This window comes from Pimephales promelas, chromosome 17, assembly GCF_988280905.1.
Source record: "Pimephales promelas chromosome 17, fPimPro1.hap1.1, whole genome shotgun sequence".
Taxonomy (NCBI): Eukaryota; Metazoa; Chordata; class Actinopteri; order Cypriniformes; family Leuciscidae; genus Pimephales; species Pimephales promelas.
Window position 1 is genome coordinate 6,837,469 of NC_142785.1, and position 27,844 is coordinate 6,865,312.

The 27,844-nt window shown below is 38.5% G+C and overlaps 1 protein-coding gene across 1 annotated transcript; it reads left to right on the forward strand.

The window, feature by feature from the left end:
- The first annotated feature begins 16,699 nt into the window (after positions 1 to 16,699).
- Positions 16,700 to 27,658, forward strand: ercc4 (ERCC excision repair 4, endonuclease catalytic subunit). Its single transcript, XM_039685469.2, has 11 exons — positions 16,700 to 17,589; positions 18,255 to 18,435; positions 18,540 to 18,735; positions 19,361 to 19,568; positions 21,172 to 21,352; positions 21,453 to 21,575; positions 21,681 to 21,788; positions 22,368 to 22,935; positions 23,186 to 23,278; positions 23,389 to 23,501; positions 26,777 to 27,658. Exons 1-11 carry the CDS (start codon positions 17,413 to 17,415, stop codon positions 27,505 to 27,507), a joined length of 2,679 nt encoding a protein of 892 aa, XP_039541403.2. The 5' UTR covers positions 16,700 to 17,412; the 3' UTR covers positions 27,508 to 27,658.
- Positions 27,659 to 27,844: the final 186 nt, after the last annotated feature.

Genomic DNA, 27,844 nt, shown 5'->3' on the forward strand with positions numbered 1-27,844 from the left:
TATTCAAACAAGCAGGAATATTGGTAACACTCTACAATTAGGTTTCAATTGCATATAACTACATTAGTTAACGTGAACGAACAATGCTACTTCTATAGCATTTTTATGTTTATCTTAATGTTAATCTCAACATTTAGCCAATAATACATCTGTTCAAATTAGTTATTACACTCTGAGCAAGAACATGAACATTAAAGGGATAGTTCACTTTGAAATTAATGATTGGTATGTTTTAGCTCACCTCAAGATGTAGGCGTCTTTGTTTCCGCAGTAGGTTCAATTTAGATATTTTTAGGTCAAACCGTTCTTGTCTGTCAGTCATATATTGCAGGTCTATGGTCACCACCTCAAACTCAAAAGCTTGCACATTAAAGTCCAAATTAAACATGATTTAATGACCTGTAAATGTAAGTACACATTGATGGCCTAAGACACGAAATGAGCGGTTTGTGTGAGAAAATGAACAGTATTTACTGTATACCAATTTTACCTCTTGTAACCACAGCCACGTCCTAGTTATCTTAGGGCAAGGGCGCTTCGGTCTGCGCAAGCGCATATCTAATGTTATAACTAATGTTCATGAGACCTTATTGCAAAGTGTTACCAAAGTATTCTTGTGATGATATAAGGATATTTAAATGACACAAATACAATCAGAATCAAATTGGGAAAAAAATAGTCCATAAATGAATCGGCAATAGAAAGAACAACAAAACAATCTTTCCCTTTGCAAAGACCTGATTCAGTGAACCTAGGAATAAAATGTCCCTTGTCATGTTTCCTTGTATTCTCTCCAGCTTCTTCCTGAAGCAGCTGTTGTATATTGAAAGAATCATCCTGTGTTCTTTGTTCTGATCTCAAGCCCGAGGGCAAGTAATCAGTGTAGTAATGTTCAGATATCTAATGACTCAGGGAAGGAAGAGGACAGGGTCGGCTTGAGGAGACTGCGGGTGTTTATTGGAAAGAAAGAAACAAAACAAACAAAAAAACTTCACGCACACAGCGTTTAACTCAGTCCACTAGAATCAGCAATTGACCTATGGCTAAGCCACGCCCCCTCCACTCACTCGGACACAGATTCAACATTCGGGGACAGGTGCTATGGCAGCTGTCAGACATTTCACAGGAGGTAGTTGGTGATTTTTGGAGACCGAAAGATTATATATCATCTCGAAGTCACCTAAAGGGCCTTAACTATGCATCGGAGGGTTATATCATTTTATTGTTGAGAAGGTCGATGAATGTACAGGTCACCGCGTAAATGAGATAAACCGCTTATCGTTGCCATAACTGTTTGGTTCTACAGTATTTACATGAATCATTCAGCACAACATCATTAACATTTGTTATCTCGGTTATTTACAGATACGCTAATGAAGCTACATGATGTACAACACAGCTAGAAGCTAACGTTAACGCTTTCTAATGTTAGTCTAACCTTAGCCTAACGTTACGTTAGAGATTTAAAAGATAACGTTCAAATCCGTTGTTGACTTAACTTAGATCAGATAGACCAACGCCACTTTTGCGTTATCGAAGGGTAACGCCCCCTTTTGGGGGAAAACACCTTTATACTGTCTATGGGAAAACAAATGGATTCCCATGAGAACAGAACTTGCACTAGATCTGCAAAGTTTCTTGATAGCAAAAATGGCACAAACTTAAAGAAGCTAACGTTACTGAATACGGGGTTACAGAGGTGTCCCTTTGAAATGGTCGAAAACTGGATTAATGACCCCACACAGCGGCCAAATATGGACTATTCAGACATCTAACGATACCACTATCTCGTGGAATCACCAAGTAAGCACGTAGCCTTTTTTTTTCATTAACACTCACACAGTATGACAAACTAGACGATGAATGGATCATATTTAACTTGATTTAAGCTATTGACATAGTCTAATAAGGTAACGTTAGCTGCTAACAGCTTAGTCTTTCTAATAGCTAGTCGACAACAAAACTGTCAATAGCTTAAATCAAGTTAAATATGACCTAAGTGACATGGCCTCATCGTCTAGTAGTTTGTCATAGGCTACTGTGAGTGTGTAAATGATAAATAAATAAAAAAAGGCTACTTACTTGGTGATTCCACGAGATAGTGGTATCGTTAGATGTCTGAATAGTCCATATTTGGCCGCTGTGTGGGGTCATTAATCCAGTTTTCGACCATTTCAAAGGGACACCTCTGTAACCCCGTATTCAGTAACGTTAGCTTCTTTAAGTTTGTGCCATTTTTGCTATCAAGAAACTTTGCAGATCTAGTGCGAGTTCTGTTCTCATGGGAATCCGTATGTTTTCCCATAGACAGTATAGAGGTGTTTTCCCCCAAAAGGGGGCGTTACCCTTCGATGACGCAAAAGTGGCGTTGGTCTATGTAGACTTCCTTGTTTAATTTATCCACGTTTAGTTGGTGTGGTCTACCGCATAACTAAATCGCATAACTTAATCCAGAGCAGACACTTATCTCGGGTGAAATGTGGCTTGGGAAAGGGTAAAAAAATACACACCGTCGTCCAGCCTCTCGGGAACCTAGTGTCGGAGTTGCATGTTTCCCATGCACACCGTTTGACCATTTTAAACTTAAAATAAGAAGAAAAAACGAATGGAAACTGACTAACTGCAATGCATTTCAATGGACGTGGAAGCAGAGAATGTCCGAGTGTATTGGGTCAGCTGTGCACTGTGATTGGCTCATCGCATTTGAGGGCGTGGCTTAATTATCCAATACGTTTCTCGCACTCTCTGGCTCTTCTCGTCTCAGGTTTCCCACACTCTTTCCGCTATCTTACAGCTCACTGCGAGTTGCACTCACAGTTCTCCGCTGGTCTCTCGCCCCTTGTCTTCTTTCCACATGGCTTGTATTCTCTCTCTCTAGGCCAATCACTGAAACAAGACGCAGGTGTTTTCAAACAAGACAAGGTCATTTGCACTTGACCCACTTACGCCGCACCTGTTTCCCAATCTTCTCTCCCGTTACAGACTCCACTAGGCCACGTCCCCCTTGCCACATACCCCCACCACTGCCCAACTCAGGTCGGGGAGCCAGCTCCCAGATGCTATAGGTGAGATCGTGCAGGGATCATGTTTGTGACTGATCTTATTAGAGACACGCTCAGGGGCGGCTCGCCCATAGAGGGCGCTGGGGCGCCGCCCTCCCTCCGACCTGTCTGTCTGTTTTTTTAATATATATTATAATTGATCATTTTGAAAAATAATCTGTGTTAATTATATGCTAATAATTGTTTTACTTTGAAAAGTGTTTTGAACTCACCAGAATGATATTTGCATTCACTTTCGTTACTTTTATCATGTTGGTGTAGTAGTATAGCCAATAGGCTGTCTTCTCAGGGCGCCAGTTCGCTCAGCCCCACAGTGCTGGAATTTAAGCCAATGGTTCCCCGGTTGCTATGCAAAAAAGTTTATATTTCGCCAATCAGCGTCGTCAAATTTTATGGTTTGGGGGCGCTGAAAATATCGCCCACAGTATCAGATTAGGGGAGTGCACCGTGCACGCGCACCACGGGACATTTTTTTTACCTCAGATGAGAGCAGAATGGCAGCGCCAGTGACGTCGAGTGGAAATAACCTGTCGGTCTCTGTCACTCACTCACTCACTCACTCACTCACTCACTCACACACACATAAACACTGTTTCACACACATTTGATATTAAAATAGTTATTATAGGAATATTAATACCTGTGTGTTTGCTTTGTTTTTTTTTTATGTTTTTAAGTTCTGAGTTAGATTACTGTGTTTCATACTAGTTAAAATCAACTTTCTTCTCATACTTGGGTGTTACCCTCGAGAATGTTGTCCCACCCTCTCTTTCTCTAGTATCAACAGATTGTTATCCATTATCCAATTTGTCAAAAAATAAATATGTAGTCTACAGCTGGGGATTGATTAAACTAGATTGTTGTATTACCTAATATTTTTTGTATTACCTATATTATAATTTATCAATATTATGCGTTTGCACTTTTTTCTGTCAGCACACAGAGCATAATAAACATGCAACTTGTTCATTATCATTAACTGTCAAACTGTTATTATTATTATTGTATTATTTGACCATTGGTATTGACTGTGTTAAGTTATTTTATTGGTATAGGTAAGGGCATGGCCTAAGGCCTAAAATGCACCAGAATGCAGGAAATCACATCTACTAAATTCAAAATTTTATGGGGGGGGGGGGGGGGCCCCCAGACCCCCCTCCTATTCAGCCCCCCCTACAATATTTTTCACCAGCCGCCACTGGACACGCTAATTTCTCAGAGACAGCGCAGGAATGTCATAACACCAGAAATTAAAGTAATCACTACATTGAGATATTTGGCAAATGGGAACTGTAATAAAGCAACAGTGATTTGGGTCTGTCACAACCTTCTGTAAGTAGTGATCACAGAAACAATTACAGCACTTTTAGAACCTCTTATTGAGTCGCAGTTCATTTAGTTTCCACTGGACTTTCTTACCTTGCAGGTTAAAAAAAAGCATTTATGAATATACAGGCTTCCCTGGTGCGCACAAGCAGGGGAATGAACCGTTAATAATTTGCGCTATAAGCTCCCACTTCTGCTTCTTGCTCCATGCTGTGACACCTGACCCAAATTTTCCTTTAGTGATGGCCTAGTGTTCATTCACTAACTGGGCTAACAGTAAACACAGTTCTTCTGTCCAGTTGGGCTTTCTTGTCTTTCTTGTTTTTTATTCCATGTTTGCTGTATTAAAACCAACATTCACTTAAATAGACAACAATCAGTCTAATTGGAAAGAGTGGAGCAATTTTTATCCTTCTAAGCAGGGGTGTAAATCAGAGCCTTAATGACGATTCAATACGATACCAATTTCTTAAGCCAACGATTCAGTTATTTTCGATACTTCAGAATTTCCCGCAATTTGATTCGATTTCATACAATTCAATGCTAGATATTTTTACATGATATCTATTAAGTTTCAAAACCCAAACATATTTGGTTACCGATGTATCCTCGGTTCTCATAGGCAAGACGGCTCGCGTGCCTATTGGCTGCCCTGCAGTTTCTAAAGTAGTTTTTATTGCCCATCCCACTTACTTCTGACATAGACAGGCAGCATTGCATGTAGATAAATTCAGCTTTAGAACAGGAGGACATTTGACATTTAGCAGGTTGGTTTTCTTCACACAGCAGAATTAACTCCTACACTGAGTAAATCACAGGGCATCAACAGCCTGACATATTAACCACCAATAATAACCACCTGCCGAATGGCCAAAACTGGCTTTACAGCGGCCATATAGAAGAGTAAAATATCCTTTAAACAACAGTTAATTCCTGCCAGACCAATCAATTCCTGTTTTAAAATTTAATATCAAATCCATCAGTTTGTGGGAACAGTATGTGACAAAAGATGTCCAAAAATGTCAGAAATTCACAGTATTCATAAAAGAGTGGGCAAAACTACCTGGATGACCTATTTCTTCCATACTACACACATTCGTACTGTATAGAAAGTACTTTTTTTATTAGCCATGAAGTAATTATTCACCTACTCAAGAGAGTATGCGATTTATTTGTTTATTTTGTTTATTTTGTTTATTTTTAAGGACCCCATTAGCTGAAAGTCTGTAGTCAGCTAGTCTTCCTGAGGTCCATTCTAAAAATTTACATTACAACAACAACATTTCAATCATCACAGTTATCATATACACATTTCATATATATATACATACATACATAAAGACATACACATGTACATACAATCTTCTAATTTCAATTCATGACAAGGCGAAAAATACATTTACAATTATCATAATCAAGAAAAAAGAAAATATATAAAAACCTACATCAACACATAGCACCTTAGACTTCCTTTAAATGACAGCTTATTACAAATCTGACGAACTTCAATGGGAATGTTATTCCAGATGACACAAGCTCTATACAGGACGGTTTTCTTCATAAAATTCGTTTTTGGATAGGGGGTCATTATGTGACCGTTATTTGCCTTTCTGGTGTTATGATTGTGCACTGAGTTACAATACACTAATTGATTAAATAGATAAATAGGCATTTTTATTGTTGTTGTTTTATATATCATAGGGCTTAAAGTAACTGTTATTCTTTGGCCAATGTCTTTATGAGTGAGTTACTCAACTGATTCGTTCGAACACTCATTCAGAACACATCACTGAGTCAGTGAATCATTCAGACAGAATATTTAAGTCACCATGATATCAAAATGGGCAATTCTTGTTATATATATATATATATATATATATATATATATATATATATATATATATTGCAATAGCTGAGTAACTATAAATAATTTATCTGTTTACCTTGTAATCTTTAATCAAAATAACTTCCCCTTCCTCTTGCAATGACATATTTTCTCTGATGACATGTTTACTGGTGTGAGGGTGGGACAACCTGTCACTCACATGAGATCACCGCAATAGAGAGCCTAAGTCCCGCCCCTCCGCTTCCGGCTCATGGGACCTTATTTCGGAAAAAATATAAATGGTAGTCAATGGTGAGAGACAACTTATCTTTTTATTCCGTCTGAACTGTGCCCTCAATTACACATATGATGTTTGTCAATTTAAAAGATAATTCTGAAAGTCAAAAACGTCGCAGTTTGTCATACAACAGAAGAGTAACATTTAGTTGTATGTGAAAATCGCTCTATGAACTACATCTCCCGGGAAGCGAAACCAGATCCGCTGCTCGTGTGTGTGCAGTCTTGTACAAAACACTCGGGTATGACGGCGTAACGTTACGATTATAACGGAAGACTGTAGAAACAATGACAGACAGCCTCAGTAAAGTTAGCTTCATTCATTGAGAGAAAATGTGCGCCTTTGGGGTTTGTAGTCTTTGTAATTACGTATTTTCACAGTCTTATACCTCAATGGTTTTACATCAAACTGCGACTTTCTTTACTTTAAAATGTATCTTTTAAATTGGCAAACATCATTTAATTCAGGGCATAATTCAAACGAGATCAAAATATTTGTTGTCTCTCGCCATTGACTACCATTCAATATTTTTCCGAAATAAGGTCCCATGGTGGTCGACCGGAAGGGGAGGGAGGGACTTAGGCTCTCTATAGAAAATGACAATCCAATAAATTCCTGATAGTCAAAATCAAGTACAACTCTACATTTGTTCTTGTTTGAGAAGTCGTTTCACTTCACAATAGGAACTAAAAGACTATAAAGATTTATACACCAGGTGTAAACGGGAATGTGTTTCCCTCATCTACTTGTGGTCAGATCGACCAATATTAATACCAGATTTGAACAGGTTAAATTGTCAAAATGAGTGGAAAGGCAGCCTGTAATGTTTGCATGAAACGGAAGATGCGAGTCTTTTCTTACCCATTGTGACAAATGCCAGAGTGAAACGGCTTCTCGAACAACAACAAAAAAACGTAGCACGCGGCTTGATTTTGTCCATCGTTAATTGATTGGATTGTTATGGTGTGTTGTGATCTCAAGTAAATGTGACCAACGCATTCATGTCATATACTGACGCTTTTGCCAATGCGTATACATCCAACGCACATGGCACCCTTTAGCGTCAATATAACAAGCTTCGGTTATGGGTAGGTTTATGTCTGGGGTAGGGTTAGGGTTAGACCACTAGGAGGCGCCTTCTGGCCCATATATATCTGCGTCTGATATTGACGCTAAAAGGTGCCATGTGCGTTGGATGTATACGCATTGGCAAAAAGCGTCAGTATATGACGCCTTGGGATGAGAACGGGCTAATGTGACAGGTTGTCCCAAACGTCATCAGAGAGGAAGATATTTTGATTAAAGATTACAAGGGCTCATGCTTTTATATATATATATATATATATATATATATATATATAGCCTATATGTATATATAATTATGGGCATGGATAAATCCTTTATAATAAATCCTGCAATATTCCATTTAAAAAAGAATTGTTCATTTTGATTTCATGGTGATTTCAATACCCGGAAAAAGCCATTCTTATTCAGCCAGCCAAACCTGACCCCTCGTTGTATTCTTACTAAAATGTCCTCTTTTCCATCAAAATAAAGTTTCTGAAGCGAGAACTTTCCACAAGCCAACACCTCAGGCTGTCAGTCAGCCCTCATACAGAATTTGACAGATTGCTGCACTGTCTGCCCATCTGCACATGCTATTTTCGATGGAGTTGGACAGTAATAGACTCATTTTCAGTATGCATTGAGGTGGAGGGCACATTAGCAAAAACACACAGACACACACTACATCATTAAGATGCCTCATTGGCATTGCAAAATGACTTGGTCTATTAATACCCTTAAAAATAAGACTAGAAAACCCTATTCGTTTTAGATAGATTGGGATGTTTAACCTCAAAACGTGCTTCTAATGCAGTGGAACTTAAATACGACCTTGTGTTGTTTATTCTTCTAAGCTCTGTGATTAATTTCGTATCTTTAATTGGAATTTCGACTCATTTTTACCATTGTGTTATTCATGTAGAAGGTTTCTATATTTTGCATTGTATGAACATCCATCCCTTTCTTACTTGTTCTTTTAAAATCCATGCAGTAAGAATGCTAATGCGGATAATCTACCAGCATATTTTCTCACAACAGGCAGCCTTGATTTTCATCCTCTGCCTCAATTAGATTATTACACATGATATTAATATTTGGAATAAAGGGAATGAGCTAATGTTTTTTAAAAGCGCCTCTTATCAGCCACACTGCAGTTTGGATTCAACACTAAGAGCTGTTTTTTTTAATTCATTGGCACCAACACCATCTCATCAAATGGAGCAGCTGGAGTATAATTTGTAGAAATACGAAATGTGTTTCCACTTTCAACCACAAACTATTTTGTTTTTATTTGTTCTACTGAAATGCACTCTCTCTATTAGTGACTCACAGCAGTGCATTTTGAATGTGAGAGATTTTCCCAAAAACACTCTGTATCACTGATGGATCATTTATCATGTAACTAGCCAGTGTATTTTGTATGAAGGCTTAAATTCCCATGAGAATTTTCCCTCAGTTGTTTTGGAGTTTACTTCATCAGGATCGCACTGTTCTCACTGTAACTTCATTTGGTAATGTGCAAACCAAATATACCACAGTGTTATTCATGCACCTTGGTGACTTTAATCTAGTTTGTGGTAGACTCTGTCTTAAAGTTGATAGATCCTTTCAACTTACTCTCAGTCTCTCTCAAACCCCACTCTCCAAACATTTAAAGAGAAAGTTCACTGTAAAGAAAATATATTCTGTCAATAGTTACTCACCCTCAGATCATTCCAGACCTGTACCAAAACCTCTTCAGTAGGTTTAATCTTCTTTTATGCCCCACAGAAGAAAGAAAGTCATACAAGTTTGAAAAAAAAAACCACGAGTAAACGATGAAAGAATGTTGTTTTTTGGGTGAACTATCCCTTTAACCCTAAAATCATTTGATATGCAAATATCTAAGGCCTCTAAATTATCAACATGATAAAACCTTCTGCATGCCTTCTGTTGTCTGGCTGATAGTTTATACTTTTTTAGCCAGCCAAAGGCCTTTTAGTACTTCTAAATCCATGTTGGCTCATGGAACGTGTCTTTTCGCTGTGAAATCTAAATGTAGGAATAACTTTTATATTGAAATATTTTAATGTGAAAATTTACTGGATTTAAGCAATTTAGAAATGTCAAATTGTTTCTACACTCTAAAAACTGCCGCGTTGTTTTAACCCAAATTTGGGTCAAATATGGACAAATACAAATGTTGGGTTAAAAATGTAAATTAAAAATGCACAGTTAAAAGTGTAAGTTGAAGTTGGGTTCAAATTTGAAATGACATTTTTTAACCCAACATTTGGATTTGTCCATATTTTACCCAAATTTGGGTTCAAACAACCTATCATTGTTTACAGTGTAGATTAGTGTGCAGAGTGCAATTGTAAAAAGCTTTATTGGCAACTTTATCACAAAAACCCAAACACAAAATGACCAGCTAACATTATTTCATTAATCATATCATCAGCATATGGGAAACTGCTGCAAAGAATATTCAACCCGATCTCACGGGAATTCGTACGAATTTTACGAGGTGGCTAATTCGTAACAATTCGTACGACCTCACTCGTACGAATTAGTACGATTTTGCTAAATCGTACATATTTTACAAATTAGCTAATTCGTATGAATTTGTACGAATGACCTACCCCTGACCCCGCCCCTAAACATAACGTCACGTGGGTTTATACAAATCGTACAAATTCGTACGAGTGAGGTTGTATGAATTAGTACGAATTAGCCACTTTTGAATCACTTGTACGAATTCGTACGAATAGGTCGTGAGATAGGGTAGGAAAATAGCACCTGAAAGAACAACTCGTTCTCACGACCAAATCGTACGATTTCGACGCATGATTAAAAAGTGTCTAATTCGTAATAATTCGTACGACCTCACTCGTACGAATTAGTGCGATTTTGCTAAATCGTACATATTTTACGAATTGGCCAATACGTATGAATTCGTACGCATGACCTACCCCTTACCCCGCCCCTAAACCTAACCATCACGTGGGTTTATACAAATTCGTACGAGTGAGGTCGTACGAATTAGAACGAATTAGACACTTTTTAATCATGCGTCGAATTCGTACGAATTGGTCGTGAGATAGCGTAGGAAAGAACCGTTTACCGGACCATCGAGACCTTCAAGGAAAGAGGCTTCAGGATGTCCCAGAGTGTCCGGCAAGTGCCAGGACCATCTCCTCCTGAGGAGTCTGAGGATTTGTGGCACCAGCAGTACAGAACTTGTGTGCAGGTGTGTGTGACAGTGCTTTTATGTCAAGAAGGGCAGCAAAAAAGCCACTTCTCTCCAAGAAAAACATCAAGGACTGACTAAAATACTGCTGGAAGTGTAAGGATTGGACAGCAGAAGACTGGTGCAAAGTTATTTTTTGTGATGAAGCCTGAATTTTTGTGACATACTGTATGAAATAATTTATTGTCCGGACGGAGTAGGAAATGTGAACGCTACTATGAGATGTGTCGTGCCAACAGTGAAGACCATCCATATGTGCTTGCTTTTCATCCGAAGGAGGCTCTCTTAAAATTCTGCATTTGATCATTATAAGCAAAGAGCCCAAAAATGGTGATTGATTCCGAGCACTAAAAAGGCAAGAATGGATTGATCAGTCAGGATTTGGTCCAGAAGCTGATATCCAGCATACCAGAGCGAATTGCAGAGGTTATGAAGACAAAAGATCAACACTGTACCATTTCTTGAATGTTTTTCAAATAAAAGCCTTTAAAACTTATGTAATGTTTAGCACTGTTGTCCAGTATACCACAGAAATGTAAAAAAAAAAAATCTATACTGAAGCAGCCATTGTTGTAGTCGAGTCACCAACTGTCGAGTCTCGAGTCCCAGTGTTTGAGTCAGCAAAGAAGAGTCCGAGTCGAGTCACCATTACCTGAGTTCAAGTCCGAGTCGAGTCTCGAGTCCCGTGTTCGAGTCCGAGTCGAGTCTCGAGCCCCCAGTGCCTACATTTCTCCACTCTGGCACCTTTAAAGAGCTGATAAAATTTATAAAAGAGGTTCTACATTGAACAAAAATGACACCACTGTCACGATTGCAAAGGGAGTTTATTTACTGATTTGATACACTTTTCAACTTTACACTTTGTATTAAAAGAAAAAATATTTTTAAATAAGTGTTAATTTTTAAATGAGTATTCCTATGCATAAATGGGGGTAATCTTTGAAGGATGAACAAACAATGTTTTAGTCATCACATTAAAAATATATTTTTAAATATAATACTATTTGAGTTTTGAAATGCTGGAAAAAAGATGTGTGATGTAGGCTACTTTTTTTTGCCAAACTTCCACGGTTACAAGTTAGTGTTATTAAATCCGTGAATGTTGCTGATCTGTGGACTTAAAACCTATAACTAGTTAATTCATTCACACCACGTCAGCGCTGTTTGATCGGTTAATAACGGAAAAATGTTAACGCTTCTCACTAGATCTCGCAACAATGTTATATTCAGTGGCGAATTCAAATGCTTTGTTTGTTTACTGGATCTCTCTCAGCGCTGTAGTAGTGTCTCTTGATCAAGATCGGCTCGCGCTGCACTGTTGTTGGTGGTCCAAACTGACAGGGCCGGCCCGAGGCATAAGCGAACTAAGCGGCTGCTTGGGGCCCCCTGGCCACCAGGGGGCCCCCTAATCGAGGTTATTTTTTATTTTTATTTTTTTAGATGACTTAAACAAGTGACATACATCAATGAATGAATGAATATGACTGAATGAATAGTTCAAGACAACAAAATTCTGATTTAATGGTCAATATACCTGCCTACAAGTTACAACTGCTGCTCTGTCTGCCAGCGTTTAAGTCATACGTATAATCTTCTAGACACCTCGCGCGTGCATAGACAATTCGTGCGCAACTGCGCCTAGTCACTGTATCGGTTTAAGTTGGAGAAAATAGCCCGCAGGAGAACTTATCTTTCAAGGTGTGAGGGTAGCAGTTTGAATAAATAATAAACATAGCAGTTTGAACTCTTCTCCACTTTATTATACCACACATCAGATCTCCAGACACCCGCGACACTCCAGTAACCTAGCAAGTGCGCACGACCCATCTACGGCAAGCCCCGAGGGGAAAAATACATTGCATACACACATACAACGAGCCCCAGAACATCATAACCGGTATTATAGTAACAGACTGTGTTGATTATGTCATGTACTATATAATAAAGTCTGTTACAATAATAATAATAACAATAATAAAGATTTTGAGGATAGTTACTCAACTTGTATTGAGACAGTTGAGAAATAGGCTAGTAATATTTTTAGTTTTCAACAATAGCCTCCTGAGACCCAGAAAGTTTTTTTTTTTTAATTTAGTTTTTTTTCATGTCATCACGTTGTTTAGAGCATAATAAACAAATGGTAAAAAAAAAAAAAAAACTTTTTGAAAAATTATATTTTATTCATATGTAATACTTTGTCCTCTGTAGTGGACACCAGGACTCAGTTGTTAAAATTAAATGGCATACAATGTGTAGGCAAAAACAATGGGATTTTTTTTCCAATCACCAATACATTTTGGGGTTTCAGGATTTTTTTGAACTAAAATTTGTATAAAGATGATTATCAACTATGTTATGAAAGATATAATGGAATTAATTGATACACCAACTTACTTTATGCAATATATGGGTAAAATTGGCATAAATTAATATTCCCATTCAATGCAAAGTATCTATACACTGTATCTAATTTGCACATTAATGTGTTCTTGGAGCAACATTTAATGAGGAAAGAAGTGTAAGCATTGGCGTAATAATAAGCAACATTTTAATAATAATATCTAATATGTCATAAGAATATTGACGTATAATTTATTTACATATTCACTTGTTATGTCTCCCAGAATGCCTGATAAACATGATTTATGTCCTGATGTTCTCTACAGTGGACATGAATGAAATCAATGCCCTGTAACGGAAAGTCGTTTTTTTTCATTTGAAACCCCATAACATTTTCATGAGATGTTGGTTGATGAAATACAATTTGAAAAGTAGTTAGATTTAAATTATAATTACAATATATTACCATATTTCAATAAGAGTGCTACATTTGATCACTAAATTAATGTTAGACATTTTTAAAGACCAAGGAGAAGTTGTTTTCATGGTGAAACCTCCAAACATTTGGTATCTCTGTATTGCCCTGAATGTGCTCTTTACAGGACATCCAGAAAAAAAATGTGACATGCATGGTGTCAGAGAAATACACTAAAATATAATGTCCACTACAGTGGACAAAAGTCTATTCCTGGGTCCCAGGAGGATAGGCCAAAGTATCATTGCTCTTACGTTTCTAATTTCTCAGTTTTGTCATAATTTTAGCAAATAATTTATTGTATATGTTTTGAGACAGTTTTAAGACTGTTTTCAAACTTTTTTATTTAAGTAGGCATCTATTTTTTTATTAATACATAACCTCAGTGTATTCATTTATAATGTATCATTTTTGCGTGACATTTATGTCAATAATCGTCAAACACAGGTGACTCCGCGTCGTGGGAGGGGCCCCCAAATCAAATTCTGCTTAGGGCCCCCAAAAGGCTCGGGCCGGCGCTGCAAACTGATAAAGGTCAGTGAAGCACAAAATGAGTTTAGTTCCGCTTTCATTACGTTTGCCATTTGAAACGTTAAGTGGTCGCGTCAGTGCAGATTTTGTTCGGCTGGAAAACTGGACCAACTGTAATGGTTCGGTTTGTAATGCGAGTTCAAGTCCGAGTCATCAGTCCACGAATCCAATTCGATTCACGAGTCCAGAGAATGGAGTCTCGAGTCGGACTCGAGTAATCCATCACTGGAAGCAGCAAACTTTGCGAAAGACAAAATTTGTGTCACTTCCAATACTTTTGGCAACAGCTGTACTTTATCCATACATCTTTTTAAATAGGGTTAGTTCACCCACACTGTAAAACAATATTGTTGGTTTAACTTAAAAAAAATAAGTAACCTGGCTGGTTGGCTTAAAAACTTAAGTTAATTGAAATGGAAAAATTGAGCTAATACAATGAAGGAGATTGATTTAATCACCAGAAACTCAAAATATTATGTTATCTGAACTATAGCTATAAATTAAGTTGATTTGACAAAAGAAAAAATGTTGTGATAACAAATCATGAAAATATTTTTTTAAAGTGCAAAAATTATGTCATTAATGACTCACCCTCATGTTGTCCCAAGCCCATAAGACCTCAACACCAAAAGACAATACAATGCTGAATAAAGTCGTAGTTTTTGTTATTTTTGGACCAAAATGTATTTTTTTAAAATGCTTCAAAACATTCTAACTAACCCACTGATGTCACGTGGACTGCTTTGATGATGTCTTTATTTCCTTTCTGGACAAGGACATTATACCTTACATACATTTTCAATGGAGGGACAGAAAGCTCTCGGACTAAATCTAAAATATGTTCAAGATGAGCGAAGCTCTTACGGGCTTGGAACGACATCATTAATTGCATAATTTTCATTTTTTGGAATGTGAAAATGTGAATATCAAATATGAAAGAAACAAAATCATATTCTCCTACATCATGAGCCATAAAAGCCTGGTGTATCACATATGATAATATTTAAAAAAAAACACATAAGCAGACTTGTATTGTCTTTTATAGACTATATGTCTAAAGGTTCAATACATTAACTAAAAGATTGTTCTGTTATTTCATACATCAGACTTTACAGGGTTAAAGCGGCAGAGCACGAATCCTGTTTACAGTGAGTGCACATTTGGACTTGTTTTTACTGATGATTGACATTAAGAGCAGCACAACTCATGTCACCCTTTGAAAAGACTGATAAAATCCAGCTGCCCTCTGAGCCGTCGTCCTTTCCTGCCTCCGTTAATCTCGTGCTTCTTGACATGACCAGTCAGTCACCGCAATGCTCCATTACTGATTGTTTGTTTGCCTCCTCTCTCTCCTCTCCACCTCATATCATTCTAACATGGTGATGTTTGAGAATGGCTCTTATTAAACTTTGAACCAGATGGAATAATCGGTTCATCTTTCACTTCCACCATTATAGTAGGGCTTCCTCTCCTCCTCGAGTGCTTAGTCAGTGACCTCAAAAAATAAAACAAGCTCTGAAAAGCGGGACTCTTATTTTTTTGCTTTCTGCCCTTCTAACATCCAGATACAAAAAAATAGACCAGCGGTGCTCTTTCATGTTATTTGAGGTTACTTTATTTCAAACAAAAAACCAGAGCACTTGATGAGATTAGGAGCTTTCTGAGACACAATCTGTACATGTTTCCCCCCTTTCTATTCATCAACAAACAGCAAATATGCAAGATAAATAATGAAAGTGTCAGGCTGACAGAAGAATGCACTCAAGATTACTTAGAGATGCAGTTTATTTTCACTTCACTTCCTATTTTGACAATATATCAATATTGAAAGCTGAATGTCAACACCTTTACATTTGCATGAATACTGTATGTGATAGCAGTTATAGATTTCACATTCATAAAAGTGTCCAGAGAGGCATGGAGTCCAACTAGAGTTGGTGGATATGGAGATTTTCTATAACTAATTCATCTGTTTGCATAGATTTTCTGTATTTGCTACAGCATTTTATTAAGTAATTATGTTGACTTGATAGCAATGTGAAAATAATTTTCTCTTTATTTTCTCTGAATGAAAAAAACAATTATAAAAACATCCTGGTACATGCTATGCTCTTCATAATAGCTCTTTAAATCAAATTCCTATTTATTTTTAAGCATTCCCCACTTAAACTGTGATACACACTCTTTCAGCAGCACTCCACTGCTCTCTCAAGGCCATTAAGTAGCAATGCACACACTCATGCACTGATTTCTGCAGCCTTCTGAAATATGTGCAGGGAATAGAATAGAATAGAATAGAATAGAATAGAATAGAATAGAATTTTCCAGCTTTTGGGACATATGAGTCATAGGGTCTGATGTACCTGTACTGAGACATACAATAAATATTGACTATAATCTGGACAGTTGGTGGGGTGAATTGAGAATGTTTACAATAAACATAATAAACAGGATAAAAAAAAATCATGCTTGGTAAATCAAGTATGATATAAAATTTTCATAGTTATGACATGTCTTATACGTAAACTTTTATGTCAGATTATGATTTTATCTACTTTACCTCATAATTTTGACTTGGTTTCTCATAATTTATGCGATAAGGTGGTCAATTAAATCTCATATTTGACTTTTTAATGTCAATGTGGACGTTATTGGGGGTGAGTAAATTATCAGCAGTTTTTATTTATTTATTTATTTTTTAAAAGTGAACTACTCCTTTAATGCCATATCAGAACAAGAGTGATCCACTTTCTGATCCAAAATATCGGCACAAAAGTAAGATGGATAACCTGGATCTGGATAGCAGAACATGATCCAGATTCAACTTTTTGAACAACTGTGCTCTAAACGCAAGAAATAACTGTTAAAAATTCGTTATTGTGTTTTTGTGTTTTTACCTCCAGTGCAGCAGATGGCGCTACTAAAAAAAAAAATCCCATTCTAAACAGCGCGACATCACGTGACACAATACGCTTTACTTTGAAACCGTATCGAGTCAAACTTGTGTGCTAATGTAAAGTACTATTAAATAATGTAACCAAAATAAGATTTGCTCAGTTCTTTTTTTGCCTACTACCGGCAAAATATAATAAATATTTACTTGTAATAATTACTTTTATATTAAATAGTAGGTTTATTCGCCGACTCGTCCTTTTAAAATGCAGTAACCTTAACTTAGATGAACTGCTAGAGTAACGTCCTGTATTCATGTCATCCAGCACACCAGACACATAATTTGAACTCTATCATTGTTTTAAAAAGATGTCGAGTCCGCTGCTGGAGTATGAGACGGAGATGTTTGTGAGTGTGTTCAGCACAGACGGGCTGCTGGTCACTGCTGAGGGACTCGGGATCGACCGCATCCTCTTACACTTCATGAGGGTGTATTCAGAGGAGGGCAGTCTAGTGCTCTTATTAAACACGACCACTCCTGAACAGGTGCGACAGGCCGATTTATCGACTTATTTATATACTTCTACTGATCTACAGAAAGAGGATAGAGTTTATTGACATGGCAAATCAGTGACAGCAGTGTGATATGTAACTTATACGTATTTTACATTTAGCTAATTTTTTATAATATGCAGTTTTATATATTCAAGTGACCTGTAAAGAAGCTAAAAGGTGATAAAAGTGTTTGTATTGAATGAAAGGTTAGAAAAGTCTACAGTATACACACTATACTCATTTTCATTATATGGACTGCATTGTTGTACTTGCACATTAACCCTGACTGACATATGAAATTACAGTTTGTTGAAAATTTGGACACATTTTTTTTTTTACCTTAAATCATATGTTGACAGCATCTAAATATGATACTGTAGGCTTTATAGGGTTAAATTGAATTGAGAATATTTAAAATAAACATAAGAAATGAGAAAACATGCCATGGTTGGTAAATCATAAGTATGACATAAAATGACACAGCTATTTATTCAACTATTTATCTCACAATTATGACTTTTTGTCATAATTATGATTTAGCAAATCATGTTTGTTTGGGCCATCGGTGCTCGGGCCGTAAATATGATACAGTAGGCTGTAGGGTCAAAGAGATACAACAATAATGATGAATGCATGAATGTGTATGCCTGTTGAAGGAGTATTTTACAGAGCAGCTCCGTGCTGAAGGAGTGAGCCATCTTCCCCAGACTGTGACCAGTGATGTGCAGAGTGCCGACAGATATAATGTATACACTAAAGGAGGAGTTCTCTTTGTGACCAGCCGCATCCTAGTTGTGGACTTCCTTACGGACAGAATTCCTTCTCACCTCATAACAGGTCGGAGGAAGGTTGTTGGGAAGATGAAGCTGTTTCCATTAAAATTGAAATATAAAGAAGTTGTGTTTCTGGACTGACTGATATTATTATCGTGTGTTTGACAGGAATCTTGGTGTATCGCGCCCATAAGATCATCGAGTCTTGTCAGGAGGCATTCATTCTAAGACTTTATCGGCAGAAAAACAAGACTGGGTTCATCAAGGCCTTTACGGACAAGGCCACATCCTTCTCTTCTGGCTTCTGTAAAGTCGAGCGAGTCATGAGAAACCTGTTTGTGAAGAAGCTTTTTCTTTGGCCAAGGTATGGTGGCTTTATTTATTTTATTTTTTTTCATAGATAGTACTCTTGAGTATGTATGATTTTTGTGAATGTTTTCTTAACCCTCTGGGGACCAAAAACGCGCCCCCGCGTTTTGATCGTGTTTTTTTTTTTCCACATAGCTGCAACATAGACTTAAAATACTCCATCATTAATGGTCATGTAAATAAAATCAATACATGATTATAAACTATAATGTTTTTCACAATATAACCCAATTCACAGTTTTATGTGAATGATTAGGCAGGATGATTTTCAGATCATTGTGAAGAAAAAACTCTAGGCCAAAACATCCATTAGTCAAAAGTAATGTGGACGCATATTTCGTGGCCTTATTTCAGAAACTTTCATTTTTAGTTTTTTCAATAACCACGCATAAACAATTTTCTCTCAAAAATACAAACATGTACATACATGTTGCCCACATATTATGGTAGCCCTGTTTGTGTTAAATATAGTGTAATTTCACCTGTGCCATTAATATGTTTATAAGCAACTGAAAAAAGCACAAATGTCAGGGCATGTCAGAACATCTCAAGGACCCCAAATACACCTTGGACCTCAGAAGGTTAATCTTATGTATTTGCGACATGATTTTATTTGCTAGATTTCAAGCATCAGTAAACACAACGCTAGACAAACACAAGCCGGATGTGGTGGAGCTGCATGTGTCTTTGACTCCAGCGATGAGAGCCATTCAGAGCTCTATTTTGGACATCATGAATGCCTGCTTGAAAGAACTGAAGCGCTACAATCCCACTCTGGAAGCAGAAGACCTCTCTCTGGAGAACAGCCTGGGCACATCCTTTGAGAAAGTGAGAAATCCTCATATTCACAATTTATTTATTTTTGTTCCATTTCTACATTTTTTGACTCTATACCTTTTAATCTGACATCTTAAGCCTAGTTCACACTACATGATTTTAAGCCCGATTTGCAAATCTTTGAGCTCGCCGACAGGTCAGGGTGTTATCGCCGTGCAAATCGCGGGGGATTAGCGGGCCATGAACGCTCGCCAATCTGTTACTATGAAAGAGCCAACAACGCATCAAAGACGCTCGCAGACGTGCCACCGAGCCCAGAAAAATATCTAGCATGCTAGATATCCAGAGCTGTTGCACGACTTAACCCCAGTGATGTCATGAGCTACAGCCAATCAGAGCAAGGCATGGGTTGAGGTCACCGGGTAAATCTTCTTTTTTCTTTTTGTATTTTTTCTCAGAGCAAATCATCGCACAAACAGTTTGCAGCTCTAGTTTGACGTCCATATTCGCGTGTTGTGTTCTACGTCTTCTTCGCTGGGTATTGGCGCACGTGCTGTTTCGCGTCATTTCCGGTTTGTTTTATCGCGTGATTTTTCGTGTCGTGTGGTGTGACTTGGACAACTTGAACACTCCTGATTTCACTGAGAGCAAGTCTTGTAGTGTGAACCGCACAGTTCACCCCGACGTTGTGGCGATATGGAGACAAAAAGATCCATATCAGCTTTCCACGTTTCTTTATGGGCGGAAACCAATGAGGAAATAGCTGAATAAAAGAGAGCTAAAACGGAAGTAAATGAGAGAAAAAAAGAGTGATGGGGAGACCCAAGTTACCTGAAGGACTCTGCTGGAAATTCTGTGTGTACGCTGCTGGGTGCGATTGCCGAAGTGACGGAGAGATAAAGCTCTGCCGGGGGTGTTGCGTTGCCTGGAGCCACATAAGCCAGTTTGATTCGCCTGCTTCAGGTAACTTACTGTTCTTGTTGTCCATCGCTTTTAACCTCACGCCAAAGCCTTCGAACACTTCTCTGCACCTTTTAACTTCACGAAAAACCCTCATTGTCCCGGCCAGAGATTCCCGGCCATTGCACTGACTGTTTCACGTGGAAATTGTACACACGCACACACATACACGCGCCGAAAACGCACGTGCATACACCAAATACCTTACTGTATTTTTTTTTTTCTTCGTTTTGTTTATTGCATTTTTTTTTAAAATGTTTTTGTTGATGAAGTGGAACATGAAAGACTGAGGAATTGTGGACACTTGTGATTCAATGACTTTGACTTCTCTTTGAGTGAAAATCTGAATGTGAACTTGAAATTGTTCCATTGGTTTTGTCATGTGAAAAAAAAAATAATACAAACTCGGTGAAAATTGAATTGTGGGCATCAGTTTATTATTATTATAATTTTTTTTGTATGTAACAGTGGTCAAAGCTATCCAGCATATATATATATATATATATATATTGGTTTTTGTGACAAGTTGATCTTGTCTGGTGCCCGAATAATTTTAAACCAACCTAGGTTAATTGAAAACACAACGTTTTAAAATCATGTAGTGTGAACTAGGCTTAAAAGTATGAATTTGGAGAGTAATAATGATTATACATAAATATATTCTTTAAATGACATCATGTTTTTCCATATGTAGACAATTCGTCATTACCTTGACCCACTGTGGCATCAGCTTGGGTCCAGGACCAAGTCTCTCGTTCAGGACATGAAGATTTTAAGAACTCTTCTCCTCTACCTCACTCAGTATGACTGTGTCACCTTCCTCAATCTGCTGGAGTCTTTGAGAACCAGCCAGAAAAGCTTTGGTAGTAATTCAGGTACAGTCAGCTGATTTGTTGCTCTATTTGAACTCTTCGGACATGGAGCAAATCATAGTCCGTAAAGTCGCCTGATTCTTTTTGTTCTGTTCTGAATCAGGTTGGTTATTCCTTGACTCGAGCACATCAATGTTTGTAAATGCTCGCAGCCGTGTGTATCGCATTCAGGAGTCGAAGAAGAAACTGAAAGTTGGAGAGACTGACCAGAAACTAAGTGGCTTAGGTACAACGTGTTTGATGTATAACGTTTCTTTTAAAGGGTGTTTACATATTTCCATTTTTAAACACACTTGCTTGTATCTTCTTTTCTGTTTGTGTATAAAACTAGCCCCTCCAAAAAGAGAGCTTGTCCTTGAGAGAAATCCAAAGTGGGAAGCGCTAACAGAGGTGCTAAAGGAGATTGAGAAAGAAAACAGCAGCTCTGAGCGTGAACCAGGTAAAATCATTAGTATAGTAAACAGTAAACGTTTCATGACTAGCATTCATATGCAAAGCATCAAGGCCTTGTTTACACCTGCTATTTAGATGCATTTTTGATCCAGTGTAAATGGGGTCTAATGGATTTTGAGCTTGTCCACTTTCAACCACTCCCAGAGGATTTTGACCGGATTGCTTTCATAGGGTAGACAGACGCTCATGTGATCAAATGTGTTCGAACAGCAAAAAAAGACCCCCTCCGCTCTCCACCTTCTGACATAATGCATAAACTTTGAACGAAAAACATACCAAGCACAATGTTCTCTCACCATTACCGATTTCTAACACGCACTCACAGGGTTCGGTGTGGTCTTGCGGCTTTCAGAGCAGAAACGAAAGCCGCTATCCATTTGTTTTTCTACATGCATTTACCCACCCATAGACCCTCCCCTCAAAGAAATCAGGACAGAAGTGGTTGAAAGTGGACAAAAGAGACTTCAGGTGTAATTAGGAAGGTTTGGTGATCCGATCGACCAAATTGCGATCTTAATACCAGTTGTAAACCGGGCCTAAGTCAAATGTGTTCTCTGTACATCAGGCCGTGTGTTGATATGTGCCAGTGATGACCGGACATGCGCTCAGCTGAAGGAATACATCCAAAAAGGAGCAGAACACCTACTGAATCGCCTTTACTCGCGCACCATTGGGAAAGAAGATCCTCATCCTGATCTATTGAAGCTTGACAAAGGCTGGCCCAAGAAGAACTGTGCTAAGAATGGGCGGCTGAAAAAACCCAGAGTCAACTCAAAGAGAGCAGCAAAGATCGAGAGACCGTCGAGAGTCTCTCAGATGGAGGGGCAGGAGGAGGGTAGAGCTGAAAAGGACCTGATTGGGAACAGTGAAGATGAAGGAGGACTGGCGGAAGAGGTGGAGGAGGAAGAGGAAGAAGAAGAGATTCTTCTCGATCTCTCTTCAGATGACTACTATGGAATTCTTAAAGAGCCTCTGACTGTCATTCACCCACTGAAGGGTTGCAGCCACCCCTACAGTTTGACGCGGGTGTTGCATGAGGTTGACCCCATGTTTGTTGTTTTGTATGATGCTGAACTCAGTTTTGTGCGGCAACTGGAGATTTATAAAGCTTGCAGGCCAGGAAAACCTCTCCGGTGTGTATATTGGCATGGAGCAAATGAATATTCTGCAAAATTATTAATGTCTTTACTGTCACTTTTGATCACTTTAAAGTGTTGAGGAATATAAATTAATACAAGTATTAATTTCTTGCAAAAAAAAAAAGATACTTTCCCCAAACTTTTGAACTATTTATATATATTTATAAATAATAATAATTTATAAATATATATCAATTTACAAATATAAATAAATATTCAACTTGAATTCTTTTTTTCCTCTTAGTGTTTATTTTCTTATATATGGAGGCTCGACAGAAGAACAGAGGTATCTTACAGTTTTGAGCAAAGAAAAACAAGCATTTGAGCACCTCATAAGGTTAGCTGAATATATCCTGTTTTCTGAGAAATTGAGAGTTCAATGCCATTCGTATTTTTTTTTTGTGACACCACTCATTTTAAAAGCTGTTTTTTTTCTCTTTAAAATAGGGAAAAGGCCAGTATGGTTGTGCCAGAAGAGAGAGAAGGCAGAGAGGACACCAATCTAGATCTTGTCCGCAGTCAGGAACCCGCCAGTGCTGCCACCAACACCCGCAAAGCAGGTAAACCTCCACCATTCAACATGAAATATTCACACAATACATTATGCTATACGTAATGTTTTGATGCCTAAGTTCATTTGTAGATTTTTTTAAATTTTATTTAGAGTTGAAAGGGGTCATGAATAGATGAACATTTTCCTGGACCTTTTGACATGCAAGAGTCATTGTACTATAAAACATCCTGTAAGTTTCAGAACCCAAAACTTCCTTGTTAGTCCAAAAAATGCTTTTATTGAAACCAAGCTAGTAAAAACAACTCGTTTCGGATTTTGTCACATTATAACGTAATAGTGCATTGAAAAAATGATTTTATAATCGCTGGAGCCGTCAATCAAACAGCACGAGTTTATTAGAGACTGAATTCTGGACTCTCCCTAAAACTTGTGTTATAATCAATACTACATCTACACGGCACAATTTACATTAAGTGTGCACTGTTAATTGTGATGAAAGCATTCGTGATAGGGCAAAAATCATGTTATGACGATGAAATCTCACTGCTTGCATGTGCTCAACAGACATGTCTGTCATCGGCTTCAATGCTCATCGCTGCAACGTTTCATGTGACGGGAGTAGATAAATATAATGCTATTAAAGGGATACTCCACTTTTTTTTGGAAATAGGCTCATTTTACAACTCCCCCAGAGTTAAACACTTGGGTTTTACCATTTTTGAATGCATTCAGCCATTTTTTTGATATTTAGAAGAATATCAGTAACCAGACAGTTTCTGATCTCAATCACTCCCTTAGTATATTTTTTTTCCTACTATGGAAGTCAATGAGACCAGAAACGGTCTGGTTACTGATATTCTTCTAAATATCAGAAAATCGGCTGAATACATTCGAAAACGGCAAAACCCAAATGTTTAACTCTGGGGGAGTGGTAAAATGAGCCTATTTCCAAAAATAGTGGAGTATCCCTTTAACAACACTGTTCAAGATTAGTTAATCCTGACAGCTGGAATAGTAAAAACTTGCTAAAAGTTTTCAAGATAGTTACACATGTAATACTTCTTTAATATGCAAAGATGTTAGCCAATCACAGCAGTGGGCATTTACATCTCACACCAGACACGCTTTCAACAGAAATTATGACTTTTTTTGATGCACAAATCATACTAACATTATAAGTGCACCTCAGGAATGCCATTAAAAAATGCCATTCATGACCCCTTTATTTTAGACAAAATAGTCTAGAAGAGAATTGTACAGAGCCCCCCTAGTCCCACTTTGGCAAAAAAAATTAATTATAACTACCTCGTGGCCCCAAGATACTATCTCGTGGCCTCAAGATATTAACCCGTGGTCTCACGATACTACCTTGTGGCCTCAAGATAGTAACTTATGGCCTCAAGAAACTAACTCGTGGGCTCAAGATAGTAACTCGTGGGCTCAAGATAGTAACTCGTGGGCTCAAGATAGTAACTCGTGGCCTCAAGATAGTAACTCGTGGCGTCAAGATAGTAACTCGTGGCGTCAAGATAGTAACTCGTGGCGTCAAGATAGTAACTCGTGGCGTCAAGATAGTAACTCGTGGGCTCAAGATACTATCTTGTGGCCTCAAGATACTAATTCGTGGCCTCAAGATACTAACTCGTGGCGTCAAGATAGTAACTCGTGGCCTCAAGATACTAATTCGTGGCCTCAAGATACTAACTCGTGGCGTCAAGATAGTAATTTGTGGCCTCAAGATAGTAACCTGTGGCCTCAAGATAGTAACTCGTGGCCTCAAGATACTAATTCGTGGCCTCAAGAGAGTAACTCGTGGCCTCAAGATAGTAACTCGTGGCGTCAAGATAGTAACTCGTGGCCTCAAGATACTAACTCGTGGCCTCAAGATAGTAACTCGTGGCATCAAGATAGTAACTCGTGGCCTCAAGATAGTAACTCGTGGCCTCAAGATAGTAACTCGTGGCCTCAAGATAGTAACTCGTGGCGTCAAGATAGTAACTCGTGGCGTCAAGATAGTAACTCTTGGCCTCAAGATAGTAACTCTTGGCCTCAAGATAGTAACTCGTGGCCTCAAGATAGTAACATGTGGCCTCAAGATAGTAACTCGTGGCGTCAAGATACTAACTCATGGCGTCAAGATACTAACTCGTGGCCTCAAGATAGTAACTCGTGGCCTCAAGATACTAACTCGTGGCCTCAAGATACTAACTCGTGGCCTCAAGATAGTAAGTCGTGGCCTCAAGATAGTAACTCGTGGCCTCAAGATACTAACTCGTGGCCTCAAGATAGTAACTCGTGGCGTCAAGATAGTAACTCGTGGCGTCAAGATAGTAACTCTTGGCCTCAAGATAGTAACTCTTGGCCTCAAGATAGTAACTCGTGGCCTCAAGATAGTAATTTGTGGCCTCAAGATAGTAGCTCGTGGCCTCAAGATAGTAGCTCGTGGCCTCAAGATAGTAACCTGTGGCCTCAAGATAGTAACTCGTGGCCTCAAGATACTAACTCGTGGCCTCAAGATAGTAAGTCGTGGCCTCAAGATAGTAACTCGTGGCCTCAAGATAGTAACTCGTGGCCTCAAGATACTAACTCGTGGCCTCAAGATAGTAAGTCGTGGCCTCAAGATAGTAACTCGTGGCCTCAAGATACTAACTCGTGGCCTCAAGATAGTAAGTCGTGGCCTCAAGATAGTAACTCGTGGCCTCAAGATACTAACTCGTGGCCTCAAGATACTAACTCGTGGCCTCAAGATACTAACTCGTGGCCTCAAGATAGTAACTCGTGGCCTCAAGATACTAACTCGTGGCCTCAAGATACTAACTCGTGGCCTCAAGATAGTAAGTCGTGGCCTCAAGATACTAACTCGTGGCCTCAAGATACTAACTCGTGGCCTCAAGATACTAACTCGTGGCCTCAAGATACTAACTCGTGGCCTCAAGATACTAACTCGTGGCCTCAAGATACTAACTCGTGGCCTCAAGATAGTAAGTCGTGGCCTCAAGATACTAACTCGTGGCCTCAAGATACTAACTCGTGGCCTCAAGATACTAACTCGTGGCCTCAAGATACTAACTCGTGGCCTCAAGATAGTAACTCTATCTTGAGGCCACAAGATAATTATAATTAATTTTTTTTTGTCAAAGTGGGACTAGGGGGGCTCCGTAGAATTGTAATAGAATTGTAATAGAATTGTAATCTCAACCATTTATCGGTTATAGGCAATAATGTTCATGTTATTATCAGATTAATGGTTCCTGCTAGAATAACAATTGTGCATGCTTGAAGTTGAATACCTTTTGCGAACATTTGTTTTTCTTTAATTAGGGGGTCGTGAAGAGATTAAAGAGCCTCATCGAATCATTGTTGACATGAGAGAGTTCCGCAGTGAGCTCCCTTCCCTTCTGCATCGGCGTGGTCTCGACATTGAACCGGTCACCTTAGAGGTCGGCGACTACATATTGACTTCTGAGATCTGCGTAGAGCGCAAAAGCGTCAGTGACCTCATTGGTTCCCTGCAGAGTGGGCGTCTCTACACACAATGCCTCTCAATGTCTCGATTCTATCGTCGCCCTGTGCTGCTTATCGAGTTTGACCCCGCAAAGCCTTTCTCCCTTGTGGCCCGCAGTGACTTTCGTCAGGAGATCTCTGCCAGCGACGTCACCTCCAAACTGACCCTCCTCACCCTCCATTTCCCTCGCTTGAGGCTGCTCTGGTGCCCATCTCCCTATGTGACGGCAGAGCTGTTTGAGGAGCTCAAAAACGGCCGCGCAGAGCCTGATGCCGCTGCAGCTCAGGCCATTACGGCCGAGTCGGAGACCGTGACGGAGTCAGCAGACATGTACAATCCCGGCCCTTACGACTTCTTGCTTCGTATGCCTGGAGTCAATGTAAAAAATTTCAAGAGCCTTATAAAGCACGCTTCCTGCCTGGCTGATCTTCTAACATTTAGCCAGGAAAGGCTCAGTGAGATATTGGGTAGTGGCAGCAATGCCAGGCAGCTTTATGAATTTCTGCACAATTCTATGAATGTGGTGCCTGTTCAGAAGAGCAAGTAGAGATTGTGAAAAAAGAAAGAAAAGAAAAGTATTTTGCGCTGTATTCTCAGGTTTGGTAATTGTGTCGAATTGTCGAAGGGTTTTTTATTAGGGCTGTCAAACGATTAATCGCGATTAATCGCATCCAAAATAAAAGTTTGTGTTTACATAATATATGTGGGTGCACTGTGTATGATTATTTTATATATATATAAACACACACACATGCTTGTATATATTTAAGAAATATTTTCATGTATAGATTTATATATAATTTATATTATAAATAATATTTTTTTTCTTAAATATACATTCATGTGTGTGTATTTATATGTATACAAAATAATACACAGTGCAC